The 13702-nt window shown below is 37.1% G+C and overlaps 1 protein-coding gene across 1 annotated transcript in view; it reads left to right on the top strand.

Moving 5' to 3' along the window:
* GLRA2 (glycine receptor alpha 2) overlaps positions 1–13702 on the top strand; it is a 295767-nt gene that overhangs the window by 217840 nt on the left and 64225 nt on the right. Inside the window, exon 8 of the mRNA XM_021007513.1 lies at positions 12038–12187. Coding sequence (XP_020863172.1) covers positions 12038–12187 — 150 coding nt within the window. The remainder of the gene's footprint in view (positions 1–12037; positions 12188–13702) is intronic.

Genomic DNA, 13702 nt, shown 5'->3' with positions numbered 1-13702 from the left:
TTAACAAGTGGTTTTCTAAGTCAATATGTAGCCTGCAGGGATCCTTATGTACGGTTTAGTGCCCCCATTTCTATTCGGGTTTGACACAACTGCTTTACACTATTTCTTAAACACATTATCATTGGCAATATACTGCCATCTATTTGTATCTAACATGTATCTTTTCATTTTCCTTTAAGTGACCAATGACTTGAATTCCTCAGACTGTGGTATCCTGAGATTTGCAAATAGCATCATAGAAGAAAATTTTTATTGAGGATGGATCTTTGCATGAGATGTTAACATTTGGGATTGTTAAAAGCACTGAATGATTTCCCAGATGCCATCTATTCTGCATCCACTTTCCAATTCTAGATCCACTTTGTTATTCATACATATGTGTGTGTGTGTGATGGCAATTCCATTGAATCTATTTGCTTATACATATATATTTATTAAATATATTTACATTTACACATATTTATATATATATTAGAATTGCCATCCGACTGCAGGTCATAGGCACAGACATTTTTCATCTAATTAAATTGTTCCTCTATAAATTATTAGATCAATCTCTTTTAAATAATCATGAATAACAATGAAGAGGCCCTGTAATGTTCTGAGACTCTATATAATCATTAATGTATTGAACCTCTGTTGGTTGAGGACCTACTATGTGTAATCAGGACAATATCATCCACAAATAAGTATATTGGGAAGACCATTATTTATAGGGATTTTCTTTTTGATTTGAGCTTTATGGAGGACATCTTTTCTGAAAACAGAAATTTTTTTTTTATGTAACGGTCACTAGGCATGATAGGTATGTATGTAGTCATATCAATTGAGGGAAAGAAAATGCCTTCCTTTCCACCTGACTGACCCACCACTTTTGGTACAATGCACATCCCCCTGTTTTATTGCTTATCTGATATTATTGATTGAAGAGTAATTGAATGGAGGGTTTTTTGTTTGTTTTCCATAATTGTATTTATCAAATCTCCTATGATCCTGAAATATACATGAGAGGCTTTGTGTTGAAGGAGAGCCTTTAAAGCTATGTTTTGTTGCACTGAGTCTAAAGCTTAAAAACAACAACAACAACAAACTATAAATGCAGCAAAATATTTTATTTTCTATACCTTTCAGTCAATTGTTTGGTTGCTAAGATGTGGTCTTCTGTAAGGAATTGTTTATGTACGCCTGCCTCTTCATTTCTTATATTTTCATTGACTATACACTTATTATACTTACAGATCATTCTCATAAAAATTTTATTAAAGTTAAGAAGTAGAGGTCAATAGTTACTTACGTTCTCTTAATTGGTTTCTTTAGTTATTAATATCATTCAGGATTTTTCCCATTCTTTTGGCATTTTCTTCTACCCAGGATATCTGGGGGAAGAAGGTAGGAACCTCAATGTTTTTAATATAGTATCACTTCTAGCTAGACTTTCTTCAATATAAACTTGGTTTGGTCCAGCCATTCTTCCTAACTTAACCTTCCTAACTGGCCACTCTACTTTTTTTGTATATCACTAGGGTAGCTAGATATCAGAGTGAAAAGAACATTGGCCCTGGAGCCAGAAAGACCTGAGTTCAAATCTAGTCTCAAATACTCTCTAGCTACGTGACCCTGGACAAGTCATTTAACCTCTATCTGCCTCCCTTTCCTCAACTTTAAAGTGGGAATAACAATAGCACCTACCTTCTGGGTTCTTGTGAAGGTCAAAGGAGCTAATATTTGTAAAGCACTTAGCACAGTGGCTGGCACATAGTAGGCGCTTTAAAAAATGTTTGTTTCCTTCCTTCAATTAGACACTAAGGTGGCAGGGTCCCAGTGTTATCACTTCCCTATAACTGATGATAAAAATAAATTATTAAGGGACTTTCTGCTAGTTTCATGGGTTTAGTTATCATTCCTATATAGATGACTCCCATATCTCTGCCCTACTCTCTTAGCTGAATTTAGTATCACGTCACTAACTGTATGTTAGTCATTTTAAACTTTATGTTCTACAGATCTTCAAACTCAACATACCTAAAGGTGAACTCATTTTTCTCCCCAAACTCATCATTGTTGTGAACTTCCTTATTTCTGTTATGGGCACCACTGTCTTCTCAGTCTCCCAAGCTTTTACCTTGACTCTTCATGCTTCTTTGCCCCACATATCAAACAAGTGGCCCAGTCTTGTCATTTCTACCACCATGTCTCTTGCATCCATATCAATCCCCAAATCAAAGAATTTTCCTTAAGCATAGGTTGCCCTCTTACTCAAAGACTTCCAGTGGTTCCCTGGTGCTTCTAAGACAAAATATAAACTTTTTTCCCCTTGGATTTTAAAACACTTCACAACTTGTCCTCAGGCTACCTTTTCAACTTCATTATGCATTGCTTCCCTTCCCACATTCTATGATCTATCCCAAAGTGTCTTCTTTCTGTTTCCTCACACATGACTTTCCCTCACCCATTTCTAAATCTTTGCTTTGGCTGGCCCCATGTCTAGAACGTATTCTCTTCTCATGTCCTTATCATAGAATACATTCCTTGCTTCAAGGAACAGATTTACATACCTATCAATTGGAGAACAGCTAAACAAATGATGACAAATGGATATAATTGACTATGATTCTTTCACAAGAAATGATGAAAGAAACAGTATTAGAGAAACCTGAGAAGACTTGAATGAATGGAGAGTGAAGTGAGCAGAACCAAGGGAATGATTCATACAATGAAAACAATGCTATAAAAAGCAAACAACATTGAAAGCTGTAAAAACTCTGAGCAGTTCAATGACCAACCCTGATTCTAGAGGACCAATGATGAAGTTTGCTACCTACCTTCTGACAGAGAGGTGGTGGACTCAGACTTCAGAATGAGACATACATTTTTTTGGGGGGGAGGATATGAATAATGAAGGAAATTGTTTTCCCTGATTCTGCATATTTGTTACAAGAGTTTTGTTTTTCTTTTCCATTTTCAATGGTGGAAGAGAAAAGCAATTTTCATTAATTGGAAAAAAAAGCTTAATTAAAAAAAGACATGACAAGTACTTTTTACAACATGAAGCCTTTCCTCATCTCCCTTACCACCACCACCACCAATATCCAATAGTGCACTCCCTCCATATGTCTATATACTTATCCTGTACATCCTTATGTAAGTACACATGGTCTCTCCCCACTAAAATGTGAGCTTCTTGAGTCACAGACTATTTCATTTTTATCTTTGCATTGCTAGTACCTAGCCTGGTGCATAGCACATTTAGGTCTCATGTCAAACTTTCCATAGACTTGTTATAACTAGCATTGTTTTCTGATGTATTAAGAGGTACCATTGTACTTCTCTGAAATTTTTTTTTTTATGAATGGATTTATATTTAAAACATTTGTTGACCTTGGCTATCATGGCTATTTGGTTGACAAAGAGATTTGACAGCTGTTTGTTAAGGTGGTTTGTAGGCTTTTCTGACCTCTCAATGTAACAATTGTTTTACAATGGTTAAACTTTTGCAAAAAAAAAAATTAGTGATAATCAATGTCCTTGCCTTTGTTTGTTTTCTACTTTTCAGCATCAATTGCTTGTTTGAAAAGTTCACGTGCCTATTGTTTTGAGCTCCACATCTTCCTATTTTTATTCTTCTTTATTTTAGTTTGATATTGATTTTGGTCTTTGTTTTAACTAGCTCATGGTATGACACAAATATTTTTGTAATTATTTTTATTTATTTCATTACATATTTCCCAAGTACTTGTAAAAAAAAAACCCAAACATTTAAAATTTTGAGTTCCAAATTCACTCCCTCCTACTCCACCCTCCTCTTTAAGAAAGTAAACAATTCAATACAGATTATACACGGGCAATCATGCAAAACATATTTCTATATTAGCCATGTTGCAAAAGAAAATACAAAGAAAATAAAGCAATAAAAACAAAGTAGAAAAAAGTATGCTTCATAAGGAGGTAGATGTGGTAAACAGCATCTAACCCTTTTGAGAGGAGAGTAATGAGAAACAGTCCTCAGATTTACCAGTTAGGAGGTCATTGGCCCCTCTCTTATTTCACACATTATAACTCAAATCATAGTTATTTGTGTCCTTGAATTACTTATCATCCTTGTAGACTGTTTGCTTATGAACACAGGGAAAGTTTTATTTTTTATATGCCCAGAGCACCACACACAGCACCCCATACTTAGTAGGTTCTTAATAAATGCTTGTTGGATGAAAGATCAAAAGTTAATACAGTAAAAATCATATATATTCAGTTTTATATAGGCTCATAAGCCTTTGAGGAAAAGCAAAACCAATCTTTCCATATTATTGATGGTGTTTTTATAGTAACTTAAAAGAAGTAAGCAATAAAATGTAAACTCAAGACCTGGATTCTAAATTCTAGTTCTATCAATAATATGCTTTGGGAGTCTTGACCAGTCTTTAAGCAAATAGTTTCTTTATTAGTGAAATAAGAAGAGAGAGAAAAGGGTCTGCAAATGTCAAATATCTATTTAGTGCTCTACAGAACATAGGCACATAACCCTATGACAGGGTTCTCTTCTACCTGATAGAATCGAGGTACTGGTATCTATCTGATAGATAACACTGAATTTCAACAACTGTAATAACAAATGTTAATTTAAAATTGTCAACCTTTTAAATGGCTGAAAATTAAATTGGACTGTGGCATAGCAAGGTAAGTTTTAATTCTGGATTGGAAATAGGCTTTATACGTAGTTGGGATTACTGAATACCAACTGAAATAGCTTGGAACCTATTTAAGTAAAGAAAGTAGGGTGGCATTATATGAGTTCTGTTTTGTCTCTACTCTGCCTATGATCAGATCTCCTGAAAGCCTTGTGTCACCTTAACTGCTAACGGCCTTCCCAATAAATGGCTATCCAATGAAGAAAGTAAGCCTTCTCAGAGCCTGGTCTAAGCCGGGTCTTCCTTTGGGCAGTGAATAGAGTGCTAGGCCAGGCATCAGAAAGACTTGAGTTCAAATCTGGACTCAGACACTTACTAGCTGTGTGACCTTGGGCAAGTCACTGAATCCTGTTTGCCTCAGTTTCTTCATCTGTAAAATAAGTTAGAGAAGAAAATGTTAAACCACTCCAGTATCTTTGCCAAGAAAACCTCCAGTGGGGTCACAGAAAGTTGGACGTGACTGAATAACTCAACAACAACTGTACCCACCTTCCAAGACTATGAGGATCAAATGAGATAATACTTGTAAAGTGCTAAGCACAGTGCCTGGTACATAGTATTCACTATATAAATGCTTATTCCTCACAAACACACACACACACACACACACACACACACACACACACACACACACACATAACTCATGCCAAAAAAAAAAGCAACACTCAATTGAGTACATTCAATCAATTAACTATGTCATTCAGTAAAAATAAAAATAAAAAAAAGTCAAATTATTGTTTGGTGCAATTATCTGACTAATTGTTCACTTTTCAAATAATTATATTTTAGCTAGATAGACAAATCCTTAGACAGCCAGGAAAATAAGCAGTGACTCAGATTCCCATGGCCCCTGAGCAGATTTGGAAATTGGGCATTGTGACCAAAATAAATATGATCATCTCTGACTTCCCTTGGTATCAATTAATGATGTTATAGATGTTTCCTGGAGACCTGTCTTTGTGTGGGAACTCCGAGTTAATTTGCCATATGAAAGCCAATTAATGAGCAAATGTATATGGAGAATATGCTGAGGGCTCAAAAATGTTGCTAGACATGAGGGAAATAAAAAAGATGGATGAGGAAAGGGTCAGTAAATCAGTCAACAATCATTTATTAAGTGCTCACTGTGTACCAGGGGAAACTCAATCTTCGCCATTCAGGAGTTCACATTCTATTTGGGGAGACAATATAAAAACAACTATGTATATGTAAGAAATATACAATGTAAATGGGAGGTAATATCAGAGGGAAGGTGCTAAGTGTAGGGGAGAGAACAAGACAGGTCTCTTTCAAAAGGTGGGATCTGAGCCGAGTCTTGAGGGATTCCAAGCATTGAAAAGCAACCAATGAAAAGACAGTGTAGCTCGATTGAGTACGTTTATCGTTCAGTCTGTTCAGTTGAGTCCAATTCTTCATGACCCCATTTGGGGTTTTCTTGGCAGAGATAGAGGAGTGGTTTGCTATTTCCTTTTCCAGCTCATTTTACAGATGAGGAAACTGACACAAACAGGGTTAAGTGACTTGCCCAGGGTCACACAGCTAATAAGTGCCTGATAAGTATAAGAAGACTGAAGGCTTTAAAAGCCAAAAAGAGGATTAGTATAAAAGGTATTAGAAAACCACTAGAGCTTTTTGAGTAGAGGTTGTCATAGTTAGACCTGCTCTTTAGGAAGATCACTTTGACAGCTGAATGGATGGTAGGCTAGAATGGGGAGAAACTTGAGGCAGGGAGATCAGCCATCAGGCTGGTACAAATAGTTCACCCATGAAGGTGCCAGGGTGGAAGTTGTATAAGTGGAGAGAAGGGGATACATATGAGACATGTTGTGAAGGTAGAAATGACAAGAATTGGTGATGGATGGGGTAGGGGAGGTAAGTGCAAGTGATGACTTGAGGATGAAGCCAAGGCTGTGAGCCTGGGTGACTGGGAGGATAATAGTACCCTCAAGAGTTATAAGAAAGTAGGGATAAGGGGACAGTTGGTGGGTGCAGGGGGAGAGATATAATGAGTTCTCTTTAGGAAACATTGGGTTCGAGAGGTCTGTAGGACATCTAGTTCAACATGTACAATTGGCAATTCAAAATACAAGATTGGAGATCAGGAGACAATTTTTTGTTGCTATTGTTCAGTCGTTTCAGTTGTGTCTGACTCTTCGTGACCCCATGTGGGGTTTTCTTGGCAAAAATATTGGAGTGGTTTGCCATTTCTTTCTCCAGCTCGTTTTACAGATAAGGAAACTAAAGCAAACAGGGTTAAGTGACTTGCCCTGGGTTACACAGCTAGTAAGTGTCTGAAGCCAGATTTGAACTCATGAACATGAGTCTTCCTGACTCCAGGCTTGGGACTCTATCCACTGTGCCACCTCGGTGCCCTCAGGAGAGAGATTAGGGCTGAATAAATAGATCTAAGAATTGTCTTCATAAAGATGATAAATGAGCCCATGATTAGATTACAAGAACCTGTTAGAATACCAAGTGCAATGACAGAGAACAGTAAGAGAAAAGGGCTCAGGAAAGAACCTTCAGGGCATCCATGATTAGTGGGCATGACCTGAACAGTGGTCGAGCAAAAGAGACTGAGAAAGACCTGTCTGACAAGAAGCAGGAAAAAGTGGTGTCATAAATATTGAGAGAAGAATATATCAAGAAAAGGGGGGTAATTGACAGTGTCAAAAGCTGCAGCGAGGTCAAGAAGCATGAGGTTTAAGAAGAGGTCATTAGATCAAGCCATTAAGAGATGTTGGTAACTTTGGAGAAGGTGTTTCAGTTGAATGATGATGCTGGAAGCCAAATTGCAGAGGGTTTTGAATGAGAGAAGAGGAAGTGGAGGCATTGATTGTATGTTGCTTTCTCAAGGTGTTTAGTCCCAAAAAGGAGACCTATAAGGCAGTTACCGGTGGGGATGGTCATATCACATGAGGGTTCTTAAGGATGGAGTGTTTGTAGGTAGCAGAGAAGCAGTCAGTAGATAGATAGTGAAGGTTAGAGAAAGTAGGGGCAATAGAGGTGACAGTCACTGGAGAAAATAAGATGGAGTGGTGTCAAGGGTGTAAGTAAATGGTTTTACCTCAACAAGAAGAACCATTCATTCATATGAGAGAGGGATGAAGGAGGAGATAGTAGAGGATATACATCTGAGATAGGTAATAAAAGGAAAATTGTGAGCGCTTGGCTAATGACCTTAGATAAGAGGGTGGGGGAAGCTGTCTTATCAGACGCTTGAGGAGGAACGAAAAGGTTTGGAATAGTTGCTGTGGTGAGTAGGATAGTGAATCAATCACAGAGGTGCAAAAATATTGCCTTGCTGCAGTGAGGGCCCAGTTCTAAATTTGTAGTAGACCCAGTTGGTATAATTTCATGAATTTCTTTTCCCCCTGCTCTATTTGGTAGCACAAGAATAGAAGCAAAGGCATTTGATAGCAGGAGTAATCCAAGGTTGAGGCTTGGCAAGCCCTGCTTGACAATAGGCCATGGGGACAAGGGACTCATGTGTAAAGGAGAGTAGAGAGTTGAATTGCTTCCCTAAGAGGCTGAGGCAGGGAAAGAAGGTAGTGCAGTGGTGATGGGCCTTGCAAAGCACTGAGGGACAGAGGTTTTCCAGGTCACAGTAAAGAACAGAATTAGGAGGGATAAGACACAAGGAAAGATTGTAGGATAAAAGATTATGGTCAGAAAAAGGAATTTGGTTCATGAACAAAAAAGTGGAACATTTGTGGGTAGGGGCAAGATCAAGGGAATGACCATTCCTCTGTGCAGTCTGTCAATCAATAAATATTTATTAAGCCCCACTATGTGCCAGGCACTGTGATAAACACTGGGAATACAAATATGAAAAAGAAAAGCAGTTCCTGCCCTCAAGAAGCTTGTCTAATGGAGGAAGACAACACATCAAAGGAAAGGGAGTGGAGGAGAATAAAGTACCCAGCGTGAGGGCATGAGGGACAAGTCCAAAAGAGTTCCTATGGTGGGAAACAAAGAGATGGCTAGTCTGGGTGTGGAGTTCATCGTTCTGCCCTCTAATCTCAGAGGGGCAGAGGAAACTGATGAGGTGTGGGATGATGAGGTTCCTGAGAGCATGATGCAGAAACCAAAGCAGAATGTCAGAGTAGGCCCTGAATATAGAGTAGATTGAGGAACTGGGAAGTGGGATTTCCAGGTGTGAGGGCACAGTGTGAGGAAAGACAAAGAGTTGAAGAATGACATGGCATGGTGTGGAGGCATTAAGTAGATCTGCCTAACTGGAGTGGAGGACTCACTTGGGGAGTAATGGGAAATGAAGTTTCTAAAGAGAGTGGATCCAAATTATGTTCTTGAATTTCAGGAAGAGAGTTTAGACTTGATGTTAGAGGCAAGAGGGTGCCTTTATAGGCTCTTAAAAAGGAAATGACATAATGGAAGTGTACAATAAGGAAGATTTCTGGCAACAGTATACAGGTTAACAACTATAGTGCCTCTTGCCCAAGATTGTTGTGAGGACCAAATAAGATAATGTATGTAAAGTACTTCCTAACATTTAAAGTGTCTTATAAATGTCAGCTATTATTATTATTAAAGTACTTTGTAAAACTTGAAATACTATGTAAATGTCAGATATTTTTACAAGAAATGACAGTTAAGTGGATGAGCTCACCGAGAGTATGAGAATAGAGAGGGAACAGAGAGGTAAGTAAAAGAAGAATCAGGAATATTCAGTATCTTGTAAGCTTAAGGTTCCTAAGAGGTGGTCTGGAGATCCCTGAGGATTCCTGAAACCCTTTTAGGGGATCTGTGAGGTCAAAACTATTTTTATAATAATATTAAGACATCTAATTTCTAATATAGTAAATATGGATAGGTATAATCCACATAAACAAAAAGTCTTTGGGAGAAGTTACTTAATAATTTTTAAGCGTGTAAAGGGATCATGAGATTAAAAAGTTCGAGAACCGCTGTTGTAAACAAAAGGCGGAACATTTTAGAAAGAGTGGGAAGAATATGTTTGAGTATTCTTAGTCTTACATTCTGGTGAACAGGTAATGAATACAAGCATGAGTCAAGGAAAAGGTACATCAATAAATGACTGGCAATGCTAATTTTGTGGGTCACAACAGAATTGCAGAGAGCCTAATGATTTTTGAAAATCACATGCAGATTGGACTAAGATGGTTCAGAAAGAGGTCATATAGGATAAGAAATTTTTTTTAAAAGAATGTATTATGGGAGAGTTTGAGCTAAATCCTTCTGGGAATATCCAGCTAGAAGAAAAAAGGTCTTAGCCACATAAAATTGTAAAAGAGAGTAGCCATTTTGATTCTGAGTGGCATACACAGGAACATCACGTAATTGGTGCTAAGGAAGTAGATGCCCCAATAACTCTGATAAATCTACAGGATGAATTGCGTATTTAATGTTAGGCCTTTTTATTCTAGGAATATATCCACATTTTGGAAACAATTCAGCAGCTAAACAAAATGATTAAGAGACAGTGAAGACTTATTTATAAGTCACTATAAAAAGAACTAAATACCTGCTCAGCATTATGAATGAGTTAGAAAGTTTAGGGAAAAGGTTTACAAATATTTGAGAGACAGGGAAAGGAAAGATTTTGTCAACTTTATCAGACTTAGTTCTCATTTCAGATATGTCTTGGGCTTTGAAAAACTTCTCTCATTATTAAGTCTTAAAACATTTAGAGACCATTTGAATGAAACAAAAGTGTAGGCTGTGATTGGTAGAATGCTGTCATCACATGGAAAGAGAATTGCTGCAGAGGATGGGATACAATACAAGGCCTAACCTCAAGACAAATCATGGTTTTGAATGGAAAGAAATATTCTAGAAGTACTTAATGTGCAATTTAAAGGGATAAAATGTATTAATATTCCAGCTGTTCAAAGATTAGGTCATCATGGAAAATAACAGGATAAAATTAAACTGTCTGAATTATAGTATAATTATGACGAGAACTTGAGTTCAAGAATTGTACTACAGAATCAGTTAGATGAGGTTGGGTAGAAATTTATGTTTCATAAGTATGGCTAGGAGGCTAGGACCTCAATTGCTCCAAATACATTCAACTGTTTCTTCTTATTATGAAGCAACTGAACGACTGAAACATATAGCACTTTGTGAATAGAAGGCACTTTAACATACACTACCAATTTTGAGCCCATGAAGCAGGCAGTGGAAAGTAACACCACCTTCATTTTACAGCTGAGGAAACTGAATTTCAGAGAGATTAAATGACTCTGTACAAGCCTGAATTTTCTCATCCAGTATCCACTGCTCTACCTCACAAATAAAATCAAGATTAACTAAGTACATCGGAGCCGGATCTGTTTCCAAGGAAAATATGCCTTAGAAATGTCCCTCCCTCAAAAAAAAAATTAAATGACTTATCTAGGCATACATACAGACACTAAAGTGTTGGAAAGGCATTGGTTTTTATCTGTAAATCACCTTCCTTTGGTCCTATATATTTTAGACTTTTCCTACGGTTTTTGTTTGTTTGTTTGTTTTCCAAGTGAGATCATAGCATTGTAGATTTAGAGCTGGATGGAAATTCAGACATCTGTTAGTCCAACTCCCTCATTTTACAGGTGAGGAAATTGAGGTCCATAAATGTTAAGTGACTTGCCTAAGGCCATACAGCTCATTCATGGTAAATCAGATAAATGCTAAAAAAATTCAGTTTTTCAATGATTCAAGCCATCTCATTAATCTGATAAAGTTATTGTTTCAATTCAAGAGGATAAACCTGTATTAGGTAACTGTGTTTTTGCACATTTCTTAAGTAACTACTATGTGACTAGCACATAGTAGACACTCAATGAATGCTTGTTGACTGATTCCAAAACACTGGGGGCTATCGGACAGAAAAAGAAAAAGGGGTGAAAAAGAATAAGATACAACCTCTTGTCTTCAAGGAGCTAGTACAGAGATATGACATATATTCAACTAAATTCATTACAAAATGGAATGTGGTAAATTCCTGATAAGAGAGGGAAATACAAAGTGTTATGTGAGGGCTGAGGAAGGAAAGAGAATTCCTGAGTAGGGATGTTAAAGGAAAGTTTCATGAAGAAGGTGGTATTTGATGGAAGGATGGGGAGAATTTCTTTCGAAAGATGGTTTTGGAGCAGGTTTTTAGGCTGACTACCTTAAGCAAGAATTAGGATATGTCACTATTTGGATTTTTAATGTATTTGGGCTTGAAGGTGAAGGTGAAAGTGTACCTTTCATGACTTTGCCTGGAAGCTGAAACATGAAATAAATGCATTCCTCACTGAAGTTGAAAAAAAAATGTTGAGTATCCATTCTTAAAGGAAAGGGAGAACACCCTTTTGCTCAGAAGACTCTCTCTCTCCTTTCAGGTATCCTACGTAAAAGCTATCGACATCTGGATGGCTGTGTGTCTCCTGTTTGTGTTTGCCGCCTTACTGGAATATGCAGCTGTTAACTTTGTTTCAAGGCAACACAAGGAGTTTCTGAGGCTCAGGAGAAGACAAAGGAGGCAAAATAAGGTACAGTAAGCAGTCAATGCAGGTAAAGTCAAGTGGAAAATTTCCAAATATGCAGATACGCCATCCATTCACTGCGAAGAAAAAACAATTCTCACTATTTCTAAACTGTTCTTGAGTTAAAGTTATAGTGACCCAGTTTCTTCACATTAGGTAAATCACTGCTGAACCATCCATTTCACTTTGTTTCTATAAGCATAATTTGGTTCCACTTAACTCCTTTTTGGTTGAATAGATGAATTCACTTATGGTTGGTGCTTTTTTTTTTAATCTATATAGTCATGTATGGGCTTTTAAACCCACAAGCTTTGCCATTATGTAGAAGTGGTCTGAGTATGGATTAGACTTGTCTCATGAATCAGCAATCTTTTATTCTGAAGATGGATGTAAAAATCTGTGCTGACTATATCACACATTCATAAACTTTACCCAGTTATTGGCCCATAAGTTTGGAATTTGTAGCTTGAACGTTCAAAGCTGACTCACACACAGCATGTCAAGTGGATTTAATTTATTCTTCATTTCCTAGACACATCTTAAGACAATCATGGCCCTTAGTATGGAATACATTTAGCAAAAGATTTGTGTCCCCTGGACAATAATCCATATAACATTGCTAGACAATTTTCTAATCAATTTGAAGAAGTATTGACAAATACAACCTCATAGGACTACAAACCCAAGTTGTATCTATACCCCTCATTGAATAGCTGAAGGACAACTAGAAATTTTCCATCAAAAATCTGGATGCTGTAAATATTTGGATTTTGGACTGAATTTTTAGTAAGATATGGTGGATATGGCCCAAGTTTATCTCTCATAATGTGAACATCAGCACATATATATATATATACACACACACACACACACACACACACATACATACATATACATATATATATATACATATATACATATATGTATACACACACCCCAAAAGTTTGAATTTGAGCCTATTGTATGCCTATCATTCAGTGATTTTTTTCAATTATGTCTGACTCTTCATGACCCCATTTGGGATTTTCTTGGCAAAGACACTAGAATGGTTCGCCATTTCCTTCTCCAGCTCATTTTACAAATGAAGAAACTGAGTCAAACAGGGTTAAGTGACTTGCCCAGTGTCACATAGCTAGTAATCACCTGAGGCCAGATTTGAACTCGGGAAGATGAGTCTTTCTAACTTCATAACTGGCACTTTATCTACTGTTACACCTAGCTACCCCTTTTATGCCTATGGGAATGACAAAACAGGATCCAGCAAGCCATTTTGGTTCTCTTTCTCATCTATTTGCTGGAATTCAGGTTAACCTATTGATCAAAGGTAAGTAGCTTTTTCTTCTTTAAGACCATAACTCTAGGTTCTAGCTTTTCTCTGCTTACTCTTCTTTTCTGAGGGTGTTCCCTCCCCCCCCTTTTAACTCACTATAAAAACTGTCCAAATAGAAGACTATCACATCACATGGACATTTCAAGATACAGAATTATACAATAAATCCAGAGTCATAACAAAGGTAATAT

The sequence above is a fragment of the Phascolarctos cinereus genome, unplaced genomic scaffold, assembly GCF_003287225.1.
Source record: "Phascolarctos cinereus isolate Bilbo 61053 unplaced genomic scaffold, phaCin_HiC Scaffold_726;HRSCAF=1367, whole genome shotgun sequence".
Classification (NCBI taxonomy): Eukaryota; Metazoa; Chordata; class Mammalia; order Diprotodontia; family Phascolarctidae; genus Phascolarctos; species Phascolarctos cinereus.
The sequence above is the reverse complement of the archived record's forward strand: the minus strand, read 5'-3'. Positions and strand labels throughout refer to the sequence as shown.